This window comes from Ictalurus furcatus, chromosome 4 (genome assembly GCF_023375685.1).
Source record: "Ictalurus furcatus strain D&B chromosome 4, Billie_1.0, whole genome shotgun sequence".
In the NCBI taxonomy this organism is placed as follows: domain Eukaryota; kingdom Metazoa; phylum Chordata; class Actinopteri; order Siluriformes; family Ictaluridae; genus Ictalurus; species Ictalurus furcatus.
This window is the reverse complement of record NC_071258.1, coordinates 10,709,119-10,730,656: the sequence shown is the minus strand read 5'-3', so window position 1 is coordinate 10,730,656 and position 21,538 is coordinate 10,709,119. Positions and strand designations below refer to the sequence as shown.

Below are 21,538 nucleotides of genomic sequence, written 5' to 3'. Positions count from 1 at the left end.
ATTAACTGATATTGATTCAAGTGTATATAACTCATTAAATATTATGATAAAGCGCTAGATGTGCAAGTCAATTACCTGAATTCGCTTTTTTTCTGCTTTCTTTCTCCCATAGTAATGTTCCACAGTGATGTGAAATTTGTTTCTCTTAACAATAGGAGTCAGAGCTTTTAAAAGCTGGAGGAGGGGCTTCTACTTGCTAAAACCCTCTTGAGTGTACATAGATGATTCTACTCAAGTCAGTTTATCATTATAACTTATTTTCACACACAAGAAATTGAGGAAGTAGAAAGAGGAAAATTGAAAGGTTAGTTCAATGTGTAAAGCCCCTCAGAGGCTAATGTTCTTCCTTATCTCATGACAGTGTAATCAGGTAAACGAAGTGTGTCTGTGGTTGCTGCTGTATACCAGGAAACATAAATGAAACAAAGATTAAATAGGTATATTATTAAATATGTACTTTTTCACCATATTATATCTGATATAAATGGCTGTGTATGGTATTTGAATGTAGTACATCTAAGGATTGTGAAATAAAATGAGCAAGGATGTCAGCTGTGCTGTTTGAATGGTATAACTTTAATGTCTAAGTGCTTTAGCGCTGCCTGACCTGACACATTTTTGACACATTGCTTGTCACTTCTTAAGTACAAAGCTACTGCTATAACTTGCCGATTACTGCTACCAATCGTACAAATAATTTAAAAAAATCATTTTATAACAAACAATATCAAAATCCACATAAAAATATAAACAATCATATTTATTTTGCAGTTATATCATAGATATCTCATTCCTTAAGCGTTTTAGTGACAGACGACCATACAATATTTATTACATTCAATATTTAACTGCAGTCTTGAGAACACACTCAGTTTCTCCAATATTACAGGTACAGCTTAACTCCCAGGAACTAAAAGCCTATCTCTGGCAGCATATTAAGTGTTTTTGAATGTCTTGCTTCCTTCCCCCCTCTACTTGCAGATTCACTGTACATCCCAGATCTCACAAAGCAGCGGGTTAAACTTGTGGTCACTCATGCGCCATGACTCCAGCATCTCAGCATGGTGGTGATGCAGAGTGCGCAGCTCTGTCAGTCGGCCCAGCAGCCGGGCAAAATGCTGTGGATCCTGAGGGTGCTTCAGCTTGCAGACCTTCCTCAGAACCTCTAGCATGGCTTCCTGGAGTCGCTCCACAGCCTGCTGGTCCCTAATATACGGCCGATCTACCAGAACAAAAACATTGTCAGGACCTTACTTAAGAATCTGATTTTCACCTTTCAAACGTTCCATTTCAGTTCTAGCTTGTAACTCTATCAAATGTGGAAATGTTCTAGGGGTGAATATTTATTTTTACAAAGCACTATATATAATGTATATAGTGATGCAAAAGCATAATGACACAATACTGTCTATTAGCTGGATATACTTTCACCAGTTCCCATTTCTGCATTTATTTTAGGCAAAGTCTCAGAACACAGTACCAACTATATGGTTTTGCATCACTATAGCACTAGAACTATTTCAGACTGTAGCAGATATTTCTCCAAAAATAGGATACACATGGATCTACGGTACTTTAAATCAAAGAGACACATTACAATAGCGAATACAATGTTTCTCAAACATCTCAATTACTTGGATAGCATACCAAACTTTACTGTGCATGATGATAAATCAGAGTCCCTACATGCAGATGTCTTGAGATCAAACTTATTCTAGAAATTTGGTTACACTGCATAAGGTTACTCTTGGCTAAACGATAAGGAAATGTGGTCAATAAGGGGGAAAAAAAAAGTTTTAAATATCTCACCTTCATGTATTATTAACTACTAAAATGAACAGTCTCATAATGTTTAAACTTCCTGAATGAAATGCTGCATGTATGGAACCTTTTTCAGGTTATCACGGTGCAATCGATAAATATATGTGGCAATATAAAGTTTAAAAGAAAGCTTAAGAAAACATATGACAACAAATAATTAATATAGATATTTCTCCAGCATTTTTGCACAAAATGAAATATGTGGGACATCATCCACCTGGCGATGACACAGTGTGACTGGAGGAAGAAGAAATTTCAGCTCAGCTGTTAATAACTGGGTCATTGTTTGACAGGCATTTACACACCTGGGGAGAGAATAGTGATGGCTGTGAGGAGAGCATGTTCCTCCTGGATCATCTGCAGCTCCCCAATACTTTTATAAAAGTTGAATATGGGGTCAATAAACTCCTCAGATATCCCTGTGGTGAAAAAAATGCAAAAGCAACAAGGAGACAGGTTAATCAGTGATGTGCACAGTGAAGCCTGACTTTATTCCTAACTAATAATTAGCCTAACTTTATTCCATAAACATGTTAAAGCCTTAAACAAGACAGTAAAAAAAAAACAACGTTTCTCGGTTTTATTTTAATTACATTAGGATTACGTAGGATTCAACGTTAAATATGTCATAGTGTTTCCCCCATTTTAACAAACTTCAGATGTAGTTTCTGGCCGTTACTTGAGAAGCCCTTGTCCATGTTACTAGAAAAGCCTGATGTCCTACATCAAGGCGCATTGCTCAGTGGGCCTTGCTGTACATCAGAATTTTTGTCTCCAAGAACACAAAGCAAAACCCCAAGAAGTAATCAGATGATTCTAAACAACAAACCAAGATAGCAGGAAGATAAGATGGGTAAAGTGTCAAAATCTTGTATAAAGCCAAAAATCGAGTCAAGTAAAAGCCCCAAGGTCTCTACATTCTACCTCATCAATATCAAGACAAATCAGCACAGAACAATACAAAAGAAGGTTTCTTTTCCACACAATTCTGTATAAACTGATGCGTGTGATCCCACAATCACGAGATTAGCAGTTTCTGAAATACTCAAACGAGCCCATCTGGCACCAACAACGATGTCACTATCAAATTCACTAAGATCACTTTGGGTTTATTTATTTTTTTACCCATTCTGATGTTTGATGTGAACATTAACTGAAACTCTTGGCCTTTATCTGCATTATTTTATGCACTGCTATGTTCCCACGAGTGGTGGGTGTATGTTTTTGTGTGTGAAAGGGACACATTAGTATAGTCTGAATTTGATTGGATATCTTAAAAAAACACAAAACAGCCAGGCAAAAGAAAAAAATAGTACAAAAAAAAAAAAATCTCATAGCATTTGAGACTTTTAATGAGAACGTTAAAAGTCAAAATGAAAATGTAAGGATGGTTGTTTTTTTAATTTGCTTGAATAAAACTACCAATATTCAATATTAATAATACTTGGGTAAAGTACAAATCTTCCAAAATAGTACTTAATTACAGTAACAAAGTACAATTATTCAAGTATTTTCCAACTCTGACTAAGCCTAAATTTAACAATAGGATCAGTGAGATCTTTATAATGGCATACATTCTAAAACTGCTGATCAATCCATCAACAGGAACAGTCTCAAGCCAGTATATTGTACAGTAGATGTATGTAATGAGTAGCTTTGAAGAGCAAAGCCACTAGGAGGCAATGTGTTCCATCATATATAAAACAGTCCTAACAGAAGCGCCTGTCTCAATAATACTTACACGATATATATTTCCTCCAGGTTGTTTTCAGAATACAGAATATGTGTTGGTGCATAATGATTAAGTGATGCCAGTATACAAATTCACATGCAGTCAGTGTGCATAAAGAAATATTCACTGAAATATTGAATGTTTGAATTTAAAGCAAATACCAGTTGGAGAAGATTATTATGAAGATTTTTGCAAATCAGCGAATCATAAAACAAGCGCTGTCTCCCAACACTGGACCGGGTCTGGCTGAATCTGGCGTTCACATGCACAGCTGCATGTGTTTCCACATTCAGTGGGATTCTCAGAAACACCCATCCATTTGGAGCTTGTTTTGAAGGGCTTGCCTGCTTTGTGTGAGGTCTTTGTCTTTATCGTTATCATTGGTGTAATTATTATTCTTTGTTGGGTATGAGAGCTGAGAGCGCTATTTTGATGTAAAGCGTTCAGCGTGAAGAGCCAGGAGATGATCTCCCTTTCGAAATCAGCCAATCAGGGAAAACCTTCAGTGAAAGGTCATTATATTCTGTGAAGTGAAATTCAACTCATTTGAACTCCTTGAGAGAATTAGTGTTGCAGGGATTCTAATAATTCAATATCTACACATAGAAACAAAACATACAAAAAAAGCCTTATATAAAGGCCAACCTTTCTGAAAATTAATACTAATAGCCCGGGATGCTCAAGCATATGTTAAGAGAGCTGTCTTTTTTGTTTGTTTGTTTTTTACTCAGAGAGATGCAATCATTGCTAGATGCTAACTTCTTTCAGATATCCATTCAAAACCTTTCAGATTGAGGGATAACATTTGTCACCAGCTTTCCCCAAAGAGATGGATGGAGAAAAGGACTCTGCATACACAGACACATCAAAGACCCTTCAAACCAGAGAAATGTCAGGAGCGCAGAGAGGCAGCGAGAAGGACAATAGAGCTCTCGATGTTTAGATAGAGAACAATGGCCTCTTTAGACAGAGGCTTTCCTTTTTGTCTCTGGATGGCCTTTGGTGTAAATATTTCTGAGCTCTTAAAGAGGAACAGAGGGACAGTTTCTTCTGCAATGCATTCGTTGTATAGAAATATCAACAGCATTGAAATGACAGCACTCAATCACCCACTAAAGGACTGACAAAGCTGAAATGGGATTTTTAAATTCAACTGATTCAGGGCTGGGAAAGCATTTTGCTGCACCAGCAAGTGAGCTTTAAAATGCCATTGGCCCTTATTTGTCAAGTTGCATAAAATCAAGCACAGATTGGAGTGCAAAGATGAACAAATCTGCATTTGATTCATGACATGATATCAAAATGAGCTGTGATTTGAGCACAAAAGTTGAATCAACTTCAGCTGCATGGATGCAAGCTCCCTCCAGCTAATCCCTTATTCACAGGTCATGTACTATACATATGGCCCCAATTTACCATCATATACATCCAGGTTACATGAAACACAGCCGAATTTTTGCATGTTGTGTGATAGTGAGCCAATAATATAAACCATTCAGCAAGCTATCAAGATCTGAGGTAAATCAGAGAAATATAAGAACTGTCTGAAGAGCTGAAGAAAGAAGTAAAAAGGAAAATGGGAAAATTCCAGTGAAGCTGTGTTAGAAAGATTTGAGTCTGAGGATTCTAAAATGGAAAAAAAAAAAAAAAAAAAACAGTTATGGAAGTGTGCTTGTTTTATTTATTTAGTTAAAAAAAATTATTGAACCATTTCCCAATATTACTGCACCTATGTATATGTAGTCATGTGACCTCTATTTAGAACTAGATTCAACTAATTTAACTGAAGTCAGATTCAATTACACTTTCTTTATAAATATAAGTGAGCTATCTTTCCATACCCTATAAATAAATCCTTAGTTCATATAAGGTAATTAAGTTCTGAAATTAATTAATCAAATTATAAATGAATAAATTGCATCTGGTTTGTTTTAGTATTGATATTAAATTATATAATAACTTATATAATGATAATTTAACCATTATATCCAAGCATATTTACATGCAGGTTGTAAATCATACAAACTGTTTTTAATGTAATTATAGTATCTCACAAAAGTGAGTACACCCCTCACATTTTTGTAAATATTTGATTATATCTTTTCATGTGACAACAGTGAAGAAATGACACTTTGCTACAATGTAAAGTAGTGAGTGTACAGCTTGTGTAACAGTGTAAATTTGCTGTCCCCTCAAAATAATTCAACACACAACCATTAATGTCTAAACCGCTGGCAACAAAAGTGAGTACACTCCAAATTGGGCCCAATTAGCCATTTTCCCATCCCGGTGTCATGTGACTTGTTAGTGTTACAAGATCTCAGGTGTGAATGGGGAGCAGGTGTGTTAAATTTGGTGTCATCGCTCTCACACTCCCTCATACTCGTCACTGGAAGTTCAACATGGCACATCATGGCAAAGAACTCTCTGAGGATCTGAAAAAAGAATTGTTGCTCCACATCCATGGCCTAGGCTATAAGAAGATTGCCAAGACCCTGACACTGAGCTGCAGCATGGTGGCCAAGACCATACATCGGTTTAACAGGACAGGTTCCCCTCAGAACAGGCCTCGCCATGGTGGACCAAAGAAGTTGAGTGCACGTGCTCAGCGTCAAATCCAGAGGTTGTCTTTGGAAAATAGACGTATGAGTTCTCCCAGCATTGCTGCAGAGGTTGAAGGAGTGTGGGGTCAGCCTGTCAGTGTTCAGACCATACGCCGCACACTGCATCAAACTGGTCTGCATGGCTGTCGTTCCAGAAGGAAGCCTCTTCTAAAAATGATGCACAAGAAAGCCTGCAAACTGTTTGCTGAAGACAAGCAGACTAAGGACATGGATTACTGGAACCATGTCCTGTGGTCTGATGAGACCAAGATAAACTTATTTGGTTCAGATGGTGTCAAGCGTGTGTGGTGGCAACCAGGTGAGGAGTACAAAGACAAGTGTATCTTGCCTACAGTCAAGCATGGTGGTGGGAGTGTCATGGTCTGGGGCTGCATGAGTGCTGCTGGCACTGGGGAGCTACAGTTCATTGAAGGAACCATGAATGCCAACATGTACGGTGACATACTGAAGCAGAGCATGATCCCCTCCCTTCGGAGACTGGGCCGCAGGGAAGTATTCCAACATGATAACGACCCCAACCACACCTCCAAGAGGACGACTGCCTTGCTAAAGAAGCTGAGGGTGAAGGTGATGGACTGGCCAAGCATGCCTCCAGACCTAAACCCTACTGAGCATCTGTGGGGCATCCTCAAACGGAGGGTGGAGGAGCACAAGGTCTCTAACATCCACCAGCTCCGTGATGTCATCATGGAGGAGTGGAAGAGGACTCCAGTGGCAACCTGTGAAGCTCTGGTGCCCAAGAGGGTTAAGGCAGTACTGGAAAATAATGGTGGCCACACAAAATATTGACACTTTGGGCCCAATTTAGACATTTTCACTTAGGGGTGTACTCACTTTTGTTGCCAGCGGTTTAGACATTAATGGCTGTGTGTTGAGTTATTTTGAGGGGACAGCATATTTACACTGTTACACAAGCTGTACACTCACTACTTTACATTGTAGCAAAGTGTCATTTCTTCAGTGTTGTCACATTAAAAGATATAATCAAATATTTACAAAAATGTGAGGGGTGTACTCACTTTTGTGAGATACTGTACCATGGTACTGAGTATACTTGTTATTCCCATTGATGATATATTTAATTGCAAATCAAGCAATTGTTCAGGATGTTAAAATGGTACACTCAAATATACACACACTCCAACCAGACATGAGCTTGGACTTTCAGTACACAAAATTACATTTTTGTTGAATAAGGGCCAGTATCTCTTTTGGCTGGTGTGGTCATGAATGTAATATTTATAGGACAATGAATTTGGTCTGTTTTCAAATATTTTGTCACAATTAAAAAGCTAATTTTAGGAATCCTGCTCCATGACTCACACCAGACTAATTTTGTCATACTATCCATCACAAAAGAGATGGTGTACAATACATTCTGCTGTAAATCAAATGCCTATAAATGTCTTTTCTTTAGTATCTCAACCATTAAGTCTTGTTATACACTAAACACTATAAGAGTTTGTGTGTAGCGATAAATGCAAACATGCTGAATAGGAATCTCCTTTTATGACATGCACATCAAGTATCCACTTGAACACAGTGTGCTGTACCCAGAGTTCTGGGAAATTCATGTCATTTGTAATTTATACCTCTAGATAAAGAGAAAGCAAATTTCTTAGGTTCCTTAATTAGACCAGACTGATGCATTATTTATGTTAACCTTTATGAATGGCATCTAAGGAGGCAAGCATTGTGTTCCAGGTTTATTCTAGCATTTACTTTTAATTCAATGCTCATTTATAGCTTATTAGCAGATTTTATACATCAATGTTAGACTGAATACACACATGAACAATGCTTTCAAGTTAAGCAGCCTAATGCCAGTTCCGGGTAACACTTTACTATACTGTTCAACAACTCATAAGTAACTATGCAGGGACTAAGCAGGAGCAAAAATCTAGTACTATATTAATAGCTAAGTCACTTTTCTAGGCACTCAAAGCGCTTTACATTGTATGGGGGGAAATCTCCTCAACCACCACCAGTGTGTAGAATCCACCTTGATGATGTGACGGCAGCCATAGTGTGCCAGAACGAGATTATTAGGGGGCCATGATAGATAAAATCCAATGGGCGAATTTCACCAGGAGACTGCGGTTATATTCCTATTCTTTTATGAGAAGTGTCCTGGGATTTTTTAAATGACCACAGAGAGTCAGGACTTCAGTTTAACATCTCAAAGACAGTGCTGTTTTTACAGTATAGTGTCTCCATCACTATACTGGGTCATTAGGACCTACACAGACCACAGGGTGAGCACCCCCTGCTGGCCTCACTAATACCACTTCCAGCAGCAACCTTAGTTTTCCTCAGGAGGTCTGACCAGGCTCAACCCTACTTAGCTTCATTGGGAAACCAGGCGAGAGCTGCAGGGTGATCTGGCAATATCACTAATAATAGTGACTTATGTGGTATTATAATACTCATTCATTCCAACTTTGTCCCTGCATAGTTATCTATGAGTTGTTGAACAGTATTGTAAAGTGTTACCCTACTTCAGCCAACCCATCGCAGGGCACAATCGCACAATCGCACACACACACACACACACACACACACACACACACACACACACTTATTCACTCCAGTTGACCATAAAGAGTATAAAGAGTAAAATCAACAGTTACATTTGAAATATATTTAAAGCGCTTCACAACATGACCCCTGACAGTCTTATCCTAGAATCTTGTGCATGATAAAGGGAACCTACCACTCTTTCTTATTCGCTCCTCCAGCACCTCTGTGTGTCCATGAGGCAGCTTCTTGGTGAAGGCCTGGGCTGAACGCAGGAACATGGCCTCAACTGCTGAACCCTTTAGTAGAGCAATCTGATCCTCATGGTCCAGAGACTGGAAACCTGCTCACAGATCATCAAGAAGCTACTACGAGAAACTTTTATCAGTGTGTCAATCAACTGTAAATTGAAATTGCTAAAACAAACAAAATATTTTTGACATCATTTGTTTGTTGAAATCCTTAAAAGTATCCTGACCTGGGATGTTTTTAGTGAACTCGACCAGGACCTGAACCTGGCTGGTTGCCATCTCGGTCAAAAGGAGGAAGTTCTCCTCTGTGCTGAACTGTTCTTGGAGCTGTTAAAAAAAAAAAAAAAAAAGTTGGACACTTAAGCAAATTACTACTGTAGATGTTTTAGGACAGTAAGAGCTGTTCAGAGGACTTACATAACCATACTGAAACTGTGGCTAAACATTTACTGAGCATAGATTAGGCTCTGAAGCCATTTACTGACTTTAGCAGTAGCAGAGGTTAAAGTCTTAAATTAATACATTTAATAAATGTAAGAAGAATGCAGTTTATAGATGTTATGTGCATTTACAGCCTAGTGTTAAGTGAACAGTTTTCACATAATTCATTAATAAATTGAAATTGAAAATTGAAAATATAATATCTAATTAGAATAAAGTACCAGTTTCTTGGCCATATCTGGAGGAATACGATGTCTGTTGTATGCATCAAGAATATAACTTAGTAAAGTCTGCTGGTCTTGATTTAGTTCCACTTTTTCCTAGGGTAAAAAGATGTTTTAGAAATAAAAGAGAATATGCAAAGTAATTAATGTTACCAGTGTCATTTTGGTTTAAGTCTATCAGAGGAATCATTTCCCAAGAAAGACATTGCTACCAGGAAGTCAGTGACTGAACTTGTACCTCTTTAATGATTCTTCAATAAAAGCTGTACTTGTGACCTGAATTAGTTATGTTACAATGTAATAAACTCAGGCATGCGTGCATGTGTTTCAACTCAATATGTAAATATAGGCATTTTATAGGCAATGTCAAGAGAACCCATGTCACACCCCTCTTCATTTTCCTCCACTGGTTTTCCTGTAGCCGCCCACATCAAATTCAAGGCCTTGATGCTCACGTACAAGACCTTGTTTGGAACAACACCCCCCTACCTCAACACTCTCCTGAAGGCTTATGTTCCCTCACGCAATCTGCGATTGATTAAAACCGACGCTCAGTAGTGCCTTCTCAGTGTGGCTCAAGGTCCCTTTCCAGAACCTTCACACTAACTGTCCCTCAGTGGTGGAATGAACTTCCAACCTCAATCCGGACTGCAGAACCTGTCACTATCTTCAAAAAACAGCTAAATACCCACCTCTTCCGTGAGCACTTAAAAAACACCTTACTCTGGCTCTTACACCTCTACTTTGCGCATTTTGCTTCTTCTAGAACTCAAATAAAGATCTTCTATAGTAGCGCTACTTGTATTGTTCTCCGCTTGATATATCGCTTTGCTTGTATTTCCTCAATTCTAAGTTGCTTTGGATAAAAGCATCTACTAAATTAATAAATTTAAATGTAAATGTAAATGTAAAATGTGCTGCTGAATATAAACAGTATTTTATATACTGTACATGAATTTTTTAATTGTGCACTCACTTTTAAGGTTTTTGTTGTGGATGTGACCTGCTTAGCATCTCCACTGTCTCCCAGCTCTGCATCATCTCCTGTACCATCTTCCGATGAGGCCTTGGGGTTTTTCCTCAGCCTTTTGGACTTGCACTGGATCTCTGTTAGCAGACCTGGTTAAAACAGACCGATAAATAAATTAATAGCTATGTAGACATGCTCATTGAGAAGACACAGACCAGTGAGAAGACACAGACCAGTGTATCCATTGATTTACTGGTAAAATTAGTAGTCAGGGGTAGCTAAAAATCTTCTGGCTATCTAGGCTATAACAGTTAACTAATGTTAGTCAGCTAGGTAAGTTAGAAACGGATACAATTCATAACATTTTATAGCTTCTTCAATTACTGAGGCAAAAACAAGAATGCATGGCCAGACCTATAGACAGAGGAATTTAAGAGGAAGAACCTCTGGTTAAAAACAAAGAATAAAAGCTCCACACTTGTGTTGTTAACTTATTTAGTTGAGCTGTCTATTTTCAGGTAGAATCCCCCTTGTCAACATTAGGGATGTATATTATGACAAATTTTGATATTCGAGAATACCATATGAGTTAATGAGCATATTGAGCATGGATATTAACATAGAGCTGTATTGTCTGTATTTAATACTATTAAATATTACATGTTTTAGTAGGCTAAAAATTCAGTTTTAGCAGGCTAAAAATTCATTAGTGCAAACAATACACTGTGTGCTGTGTAAAATAGCCAAAACTAATGGAGCAGCTTGCATTTTCATATATATTTTGTTATACTTTGTAGTATATTTGCTTATTTATATTTTACACCAGAATTTCAGACCAGCTTAAGATATCATGTATGTAAAAATTGTGTGTTGAAGATGTGTGGATGCAAACATGTTAGTGTGGGGATTCCTAAGAGAAACACCCAAGTGCTGTAAGCAACTCAATGTGACGGCTGGTCTAAACATTTTTTTTCTTAGTGTGGCATCCACGTATTTCTTCCCATTTACATTCAGCACAATAAAATAGTTTTTTTTGTAATTGACTATGTTTACATGCACATCAAATTCCATTTACAGTCTATATTCGGGTTGCAGCCATATTCTGAATACGATGTATATATGCATACAAGTATCAGAATATTTCTGTATAAATGATTATTATAAGTATGCCTGGTGTTTACATGCAACAATTTTCAGATTAAAACAATCATATTCCAGGGGTGGGAATCAGAATTTGGGGAATCAGAATATTGTCTTGATCTGAATTGGGCAATCGGACGGCGGCATTTACATGACTCAATACTAATTAGAATATTTCCAAATTCTGATTAATATTAGAATATTGATGTGCATGTAAACATAGTCACTGAGGAGGTCTGGGACATGCAGAGACAAAAGCAAATAATAGTCAAATTCTGCTAAAGAATGACTGCCTACCAGTCATTTACTTTATAAAACTGCACAGTCTATTTAAAGTGGTGCTTGGAAGTTTGTGAACCCTTTAGAATTTTCTATATTTCTGCATAAATATGACCGAAAACATCTTCATATTTTCACAAAAGTTCTACAAGTAGCTAAAGAGAACAGAATTAAACAAATGAGACAGAAAATATTATACTTGGTCATTCATTTATTGAGGAAAATGATCCATTATTACACATCTGTGAGTGGCAAAAGTATGTGAACCTCAAGGATTAACAGTTTAATTTGAAGGTGGAATTAGAGTCTGGTGTTTTCAATCCATGGGATGACAATCAGGTGTGAATGAGCTCCCTATTTTACTTAAAGAACAGGGATCTATCAAAGTCTGATCTTTACAACACATGTTTGTGGAAGTGTATCATGGCACGAACAACGGAGATTTCTGAGGACCTCAGAAAAAGAGTTGTTCATCAGGCTAGAAAAGGTTACAAAACCATCTCTAAAGGGTTTGGACTCCACCAATCCACAGTCAGACAGATGATGTATAAAAATGGAGGAAATTCAAGACGATTGTTACCTTCCCCAGGAGTGATCAACCAACAAAGATCACAAAGGAACCCAGGGTAACTTCTAAGCAACTAAAGGCCTCTCTCACATCGGCTAATGCTAATGTTCATGAATCCACCATCAGAACACTGAACAACAACGGTGTGCATGGCAGGACTGCAAGGAGAAAGCCACTGCTCTCCAAAAAGAACATTGCTGCCCCTCTGCAGTTTCCAAAATAGTGTTTTTGGTTTAAATGAGAAATGTTATGTTTGAAGAAAGGAAACCACTGCATTCCAGCATAAGGACCTTATCCCAGCTGTGAAACATGGTGGTGGTGGTATCATGGTTTGGGCCTGTTTTACTGCATCTGGCGAGGACGACTTGCCATCATTGATGGAACAATAAATTCAGAATTATACCAGTGAATTCTAAAGGAAAATATCAGGATATCTGTCCATGAACTGAATCTCAAGAGAAAGGGGGGCATGTAGCAAGACAATGACCCTAAGCACACAAGTCAATCTACCAAAGAAGAATAAAGTTAATGTTTTGGAATGGCCAACTCAAAGTCCTGACTTTAATCCCATAGTAATGTTGTGGAAAGACCTGAAGCAAACAGTGAATGTGAGCAAACCCACCAACATCCCAGAGTTGAAGCTCCTCCAAGCCGATGTGCAGGACCAAGCAACAGTTACCGGAAACTTTTAGTTGCAGTTGTTGCTGCACAAGGGTGTCACACCAGATACTGAAAGCAAAGGTTCACATACTTTTGGCACTCACAGATATGTAATATTGGATCATTTTCCTCAATAAATAAATGACCAAGTATAATATTTTTGTCTCATTTGTTTAATTGGGTTCACTTTATCTACTTTTAGGACTTCTAAAAGGAAATCTGATGATGCTTTGGGTCATATTTGTGCAGAAATATAGAACATTCTGAAGGCAGTTTTCCTGAAAAAGGCTGGTCACAGCAAAATATTATGTAGTATTTCATTTCTATTCTTTATGGGTTTTTTTATTTAGACTTTTTTCACTTTTAAAAGTATTTTCATTTTCAGATTTTTTGTGATTTGAACGGTAGGTATTGACTTATATATACATAATACATACAAGATTGCATTTGGTGTTACTGCTTCAGGTACATGAATGAGCTTCAGGGAACTGCCCCCTCGGTGAATAAGAAAAGACTTTAAGACAGACTTTGGATTTTTTCCAGGGCAGATTAGCGACTGTTTGACTGGACATGCATTGGGAACAGGTCGAACGCCGAATGCCTGCTGCCTGCAATATTTATATAAATGTTAATGCACTATTTATGAGCAACAGGAGCTGAGTACGGCCTGTTCTTTACTCTACCTGACAGCTCCATGCACTGCAGCTTGCCTAATTATGCTGCATCACTGGGAAGCCCATAATGCAATAATACTTTCATCAAACCTACCCTTACTGCCAGCTGTTCTTTCATTCCATTAAAACTCAACATTCAGACACATTCTCAGTTAGCCTCCTCAGCTCCAAGGAATCATAAGTGATTCCACACTTCCTTTCACACTCTTACACTTTTAGAAAAATAGGTTTTCAAGGGTTCTTTGGATAGTTAAGGGTTCTTGGCATCCTACAGAGGTTCCACTTAAAACCCTCTCTGATAGGGAAAGACTCTCATAGGCATCTAGAGAGACAAATCGAAGAACCCATAAGTTCTAGGATTAATCATATCTGAAAGAGTATAAATATTAGGTAAATGATTTTCCACTGTGTGGCAGCACAGTGGTGCAGCAGGTAGTGTTGCCTCTTCAAAATGCCAGGGTTCCTAGTTTGATCTTGAGCTTAGGATACTGTCTATGCAGAGTTCTGAATGTTCTCCCAGTGTCACTGTGGAATTCATCCTGGTTCTCTGGTTTCCTCCCACCTCCCAAAATCATGCTGGTAGATGGATTGGCTATTCTCAGTTGCCCCTAGGTGTGTGTATGTGTGTGCATGGTGTCCTTTGATAAACTGGCATCCCACCCAAGGTGTATTCCCAGTGTTCCTTACGCCCAGTGTTTCCTGGGATAGGCTCTGCAACCCAGACCAGGATAAAATGGTCAATGAAGATGAATGGATGACATTTTTATAGACAGTTAGTGGATAGTTTTCACATTTGGAAATGTAAACAAGTCTATAAATAAGCCTTCTTTTTACATTTTTGAACCTTATAGTCACACTTTTCAGAACTGTCTGACTTTCTGTCTCTCAGTTGCAGTATATTAGCTCCTGATTCTACAATAATCACTATCTGTTTGATCTTATCCAGTGTCCGCAGTCTGACTGTCAGTTAATGATATAGTGGTATAATATAATGTCATGAGGTAGAAGTGAGCAGTTGGGGTAAACTGTGGCAGAACTTCTCTATAAAAATTACACAACAAATTCAGAGACTCAAGTTTTTTTACCATTATCTTATGTAGGTTCATTTAAGCATTATCACAAAATAGCTTTAATTAACTAGTGGATATATGTTGTCATGGGAGAAGCTTTTGTTCTCGTTGCGTTTTTTTGTACTCACATTCTGCAAGCATTCCCATCTCCTTGCACTTCCGGAGTCGGCACTCTTGGCATTTTCTGCGCATGTACATGTCCATCTCACAGTTCCCTCCACTTTTACACTTATATACTGCATTCTTTGTTATACTTCTTCTGAAAAACCCTGCAAGAAAGCAATATATGTGTATGGATGCTTTTGTTGAAAATTTTTTGGATGAAACTTTAGATGAAACACCTGACTGCCAGATGGTACATTAAGTAATATGTAATTTTTTGTTTGTAAGATAAGACAATAGCTTGAGACAACAAACAGACACTGCTTCTATATGACCTTGACAATGCTTCCTTTAAATTATTACTGTATTTCAGTGTAAGTTACACACGATGCTGTAACATAGTACTGCTCCATGCCTACTTCCAGGCATCAGACCTCCGCAGTCCAATGCTTCTTGGACAAGTAATTACACATTCTAGCATGAGCTGATGAACACAATGACACACATTAACATTGCATGGAAGCACAAAGCTCCAGTTGCCTGCGTCATTATTCAGCAGAAAGCTGAGAGGGAACAAAATCTAGACTGGGTGTGAGGGAGCATCAAGCCTCTGGGACTTGGAGAGTACAGCCCAGTGGCTGCCCTTTGGGCATTGTCCATGCACAGGTGGAATTACACTGGCAGTCATCCAGCCAAGGCTTTTTCAAAGAGCTAAAATTGGATCATGGGGTTGCATGTCATATACTGCGTCAGAGTTATAGGGGCTGGGTTACTGTCTCAAATGTGCTATGAAGATGTACTATTATGCATTTAGTACAAGTGAGGAATTTAGAGGAACTGGAACTGATTGCTGAAATAGTCATGTAGATTTGGCATGATATTACTAAAAGGAAGGCTACAGATAATACATTGGAGTGATTGAAATTAGGGATGCACCGAAATGAAAATTCTTGGCCGAAGCTGAAACCGAATATAACGAAAAACTTGGCCGAAAGCCGAAGACCGAACACGTTTTTTCCATTTATTTTGCCATTTTTTCCACCACTGCATAAATTAAATAGTCAAAATGTGCTTTTTACTATTTTGTCTTGCTTTTCAAAGAAAAAAATCAATTACAAAAACTACAATTTCAAAATATTTATTTAACACTGAAGATTTTTTTTTTCATTCCAGCAGGCATAGGCTACCAGCAAGGCACAATATAACTTTAAATCAATAAATGAGTAAAATAAAAATATTTTTATGTGGTCATCTTTGAGCTCCCCTAGAATAGCCGATGTTAGGCCTATAACTGACTGCTGAAAGAATGTAACACTCTGTAGCCTACAACAAAAAAGTGCATTAAAAAGTGCATTGACAAGAGTGCAAAAAATGGTTCTATTCGGTTCTATACGGCTGATTATACTGGGGATATATGTACCACAGCGTCCCTGTACACCTCGCGGAGTATTATAGTAGATATAGGATTTGTCTGCCTGCCCTTAAATAAATACGTCTTTACCTGCTTCCGTACTCTACTCCCTTACGTCTTGCAATGTGACAGAAACAAAACAAACGCACAGTAAACATCCGAAGGGCATGTAGCTCGTGCACGTAGCTCGTGCATGTGCGCGCCCCCTCATCGAGGTCGTGACATTTGGTTTCACTGTGGTTGCTAGGCTATTTGGTCGCGTCATCAAACACGTCACTGTTCGGTCAAATTTATTTGGCCTTTTCACTTATTCGAAAGTGCTTTTTTTGCTATTTTCGGCTGAATAATTTCGGTTGGCGAACATTCGGTGCATCCCTAATTGAAATGTGGAAAGGTTAGAGGTTATAGGTCTACACATCCACAATTTCTAGTGGGTTGATGAAATACAGCAACATACTGTACGTTATGCCATAAGCTCATCTCAAACCAACATAGCAATCTCTGGTCTTCACCTTTACATCCTTCACACGTGAGAGCGTTATAGTGGTACCCCGAGGCTTTGTCCCCACACACCACACACAGTTCTTCTCCTTTGAACCTGCCTGAATTGGCAGCATGTCTAGGTCTCTTATATACAGTTGGTACAACAGGGATTGGCTCCTCGATCTCTGTCTCATAGCTCCCCTCCAGTGGGCCTTTCCTCAGTTCCAGCATGGGGATCGGGGAGCACCAGTCTTCTGTGCTGTACTGGGGATAATAGTGCTGATTGGAGTAGTACGATGGTGAGGACATGGATTGCTCCATTGTGGAGAACTGCATGCCTGGATAGCTGCCGAAAGGCAAGACCTCTTGGTCCTGAAGCAGAGGGCTACTCTGCTCTGCCAGAATATCTGAAAGAGGAGGAGACAATGTCAGGCTGTCAGTTTAAACATGTCATCAAACTACGGAGCTCAAGTTAACAGCATGGAGATAGCCACACAGTGTTAATGTACCCTATACCAAAGCAGTAATTAGCAAAACCACAACAAACAGTAGTACTGTTACCGGTGTACTTAGTAGTAGCAGCACTAGCACTACAGCACAGTAGAGTTTTAAAAACAAATTTGTGCAAGTATGGGCAAAATTAATGGAAATTTCACTTGATTTCATACACATTAAGCCATAAGGAAAGGTACAAACACTAACCACACTCCTAATCCTAACATTAAACTTTCCATATTAATTGAATCAAGTCTATTTTTCTATTTTTACAAATTTGCTGGTACGAGAGCAAGAGTTCTACTCAGAAAACAGCTTCAGTTATAAAACATTTTGCAGTCTGCTAAAAATCTAGTAAAGTCAGAAATAATTAACCACATACAATTTGTGCCAACACCTAACCATTCAAGAGGTATTTACACTAAATTGACATATATGGCTTCATAATTCAATTGTACGTAATATAAATATAAGTGTACATCCACTTAAACAAAGACATTTTTTTGTCACTTTAGGGTTTTAATTTAGTAACAACAATAGTTACTAAGTAACAAAACTAACCATAGTTCTCCCTCTAAAATCAACTAAAGAGGGCACAAAAACATTCTGTTCACTGCTTACCCATTACACTTAAATTATTCCTTAATTATCAAATTTACCATTCATTCCTTCTGTCTCTCTACAACACATTGTGTACCAACCTGAAGTCTTTTCCTGCCCCATGAACATTTCAGCAGGACCCAGTGTGGGCACCAATCATCTGCCTCTGGGCCAAAAACTGACCAACAGAGAACATTTTTTAATTCATCAAAGTAACTCCTTTTTTCACTATTGGAAAAGAGCTCTCATTTCATAAACCCCAGCCACTCCAGGATAACTTCATTCTTGGCTCAATAGTGCCAAGGGGAACAAAGGTTGCCACGGTTGCTTATTAACCTGACAGTCTCATTTCTATGTCTATTACATGCAGCTGGATCGTAAAAGACCAGAGTCACTTTCACACATGGTTTTCAGACATACTTCATACTGATATTGTGAAAAGTAAAAATGATCATACATATATCCATTGATGATTCAGTATGACTTAAATGAAAGAATTAGAAGCACTAGTATGTCCAGTGGCTTGGATTTTGTTTTGCTTATTTAACCATGGACCTACTTACCAAAGAAGTGTGATCCCTCTGGCAGGGAGAAGCCATCACTTGGTGGCATCTGCAGTGGTCCCACAACATTGACATCAGGGCCTACCCACTCATTCATCCAGAAGCCTATGTGTGGCCCTAGGGCCAAAATGGGCCTGATTTGTCAATGCAGAACAGAACTGATAAGATTAACCCTGAAAAAATATATAACTGAGATCAGAGCACAATAACATAACATAAGTATCATAAGTAATTTCTATAAAAGGCCTAGGCATGTGTGTGGACTCTCAGGTGGAATATGTGGGAAATGTAATTCTACTGTAATCTAATTATATTGATGTTTCTGAAGAAGAATGCAATAAATACTAATGCTGGATGTTTACTACTTCTAATTACTAATAATGCTGGATGTAGTAAAAGGGCATCAAAGCACACAAAGTTTCCACAGAAACAGGACTATTTGGACGAAGGCCCTTCATGAACTGTACAAGCAAAGTGCTTCTGAGGCTGTAGGATCTGAAACCTCTAGATATTTGAAACACTGGGTTTCTCTGGACATTTTGTGGACTACATTGGCATTTTTCTACTCCTACCATATTAATTACATTATATTAACAACGTACTGTTTCACAAAAATCACCTCTACTTTTTTATCAAACCAATCACAAGTTAACTTAAGTTAACTTTTATCTTTAATATCAATTTAATGTATCATACATTCATATCTCGGTAAGAAAAAAAAAGCCAAATACTGAAAACATTTATGTATGCCATCAAAGGAAATAGGATACTGATTAATAGACAACTGTTTTAGATTAAAAGGTCATGAATTCCCTGCAGAAACAGAAGTTAGGGGGACTATAAAGGAGCTTTGACAAGCTCTCCAAGATGTTAAATAATACCATACTAGCTGATTTCCTTACTAAACTAATTGACAGTGTACCTAAGAGAAATGATGCAGGCTGAAAAGGCAAAGGGTACAAATATTTGTAGATATTTATATTTATTTCATATGTAGAAACTTTAATTTAAGTATAAATGATCACAAGTAACAAATTAAAATGTCTTAGTAAAGTGCCATCATGGGCCACCAGGACAGCTTCAATGCACCTCGAGGCATAGATTCTGCAAGACTCTTAAATATCAGTAGCTATGTTGTTTAAGATGAAAGAACAGTCTTTCAGTCTTTTGGTCAGGCTTGTAAGACAATATGTACGTCTATATGGTAATTACTGTGTCATATTGCTCGCACATTTGCAATAAAATACATTTGCCTCAAAGTCAGAACAGTGCAACGTCATTAGCAAAGTCATTTAAAAAATTTTAAAGTTTAGTAGTGTATTTAATATATTTTTTAAACTGATTTTGAAGTTATTAAAGCTGAACGAAAATGAACTGCGGTTAAAATTGAACATACATGAATTAATTATATAGTCTTAGATTTTTCAACTCTTTAAGCTTTGGTATCTCCAGACAAATGAACATGCTTCTTCTTCTTCTTCTAAGTTCCTATCTTCCTAAAACCAGGCAAACCGTCATGACATTACAGAATCATATTCACATCATCCCTCTTAAGTCAATAGTACAAAGTCCTTTTTATAGTCCATGAGGACTATAAAACTGTGGTGTAATTTCCTTCATTATGCTGGTAAGTCGTTTTATTTCGATTCTTTTGTTTGTGATATTTAAAAAGTTATTTTCTTACCTACTTTTTATTCTTGGGGTTGATCTCTGCTTCCAATCTGTTTCACATAATATATGGTTCTTCAAAAGTCCAACAGATATTTGGAATCATCAGTATTTGGATATGGACAAATAGCTGCTTCTGTTAGGCGTCTAGGCTGGACAGATCAGGTCATGGGGAAAGGGGACAGTAGTTATTAATTAAACTCTCGCTCCATTAGGACTAATAGTCCTCCCCCTACCCCCTCATCTGGCTTCTCCCATCACCTCCTAAACCTTGGCTGACAGCCCCACAAATATAGCAGCACCATCACCTCCCTAGATATCAGCCCAGCATAACCAAGTCCCAGGCAGAGATCACACACACACACACACACACACACACACACACACACACACACACACACACACACACTGTACAAACATGATTACATCCATTCATCCATCATTGCCATCCATGCATCCATTGTCAACACGATACATGTCAGTATCTAAAGCCTGCACAAATCTCTCATGGGTCTGAAATAAATCCATCACAAGGCATCATGTGCACACACTGTCACACACCTTTCACAATTAGTGGCAGTTTAGTGTAGCCAGTGCACCTACATGCATGTTTTTGGGATGTGGGAACCTGGAGGAAACACATGTGGCCAAAGAACATGCAAAACTCCATACAGACAACACCTTTCTTTTCATTTAATGTCTGACAGTTTCTGCTCATCCACACACAACACAAGTGCCCTTTGGGAACAAAGCTGCAAGCCTTTGTAAACTGGATTGATGAAAATAAATATAAAATAGTAGTCTTTATGGGAAAAAAGGTTGATTCATTCCACTCTGAGATCTCTTTATCTAATGTGCCCACTTATATAATTTATGTCTAATTGCAGTTGATGGGTTATATTGGTTACAAGTATTACATATGTTCAAAAGAATCTTCTAGAGAATAATTATCAGTGATAATATGACCAAATATAATGATTCACTCCCATTCCACTCGCAAAAGAGTTTCTTCAATATGAGCTCTTTTGGCGCATGGCACATCCTGTTCACTCTTAGTCACCAGACACCCCACTTCTGAAAGGAAATTAACCTGAACTATGATGAAGACCAGTGCTGTTATAATTGTGAATAAACTCTTAATCATTTACTGGCTGTTGCTCCATCCAGAGTGGGTCTTTCTGAGTCAACACACAAAGCATTCTGAAATAAATAAAACCTTTGCCATTGGCTCTTTACTGTTTGTGT

At 38.0% G+C, this 21,538-nt stretch overlaps 1 protein-coding gene across 6 annotated transcripts; it reads right to left on the bottom strand.

Moving 5' to 3' along the window:
- Positions 1-555: 555 nt before the first annotated feature.
- Positions 556-20,628, bottom strand: nr1h4 (nuclear receptor subfamily 1, group H, member 4). 6 transcript variants are annotated; one of them, XM_053622910.1, is made up of 10 exons: positions 20,310-20,628; positions 18,626-18,798; positions 16,997-17,374; positions 15,100-15,240; positions 10,587-10,729; positions 9,608-9,706; positions 9,173-9,272; positions 8,891-9,037; positions 2,127-2,240; positions 556-1,222 (listed from the first exon to the last, which is right to left on the bottom strand). In XM_053622910.1, the coding sequence occupies exons 2-10, from the start codon at positions 18,720-18,722 to the stop codon at positions 984-986; spliced, it is 1,458 nt and encodes a 485-aa protein (XP_053478885.1). In that variant the 5' UTR covers positions 18,723-18,798; positions 20,310-20,628; the 3' UTR covers positions 556-983. The 6 variants fall into 6 exon arrangements, with proteins under 6 accessions (XP_053478885.1, XP_053478886.1, XP_053478887.1 ...); XM_053622911.1 differs by having other exon boundaries at positions 20,314-20,628; XM_053622912.1 differs by having other exon boundaries at positions 18,626-18,759; positions 20,314-20,628.
- Positions 20,629-21,538: the final 910 nt, after the last annotated feature.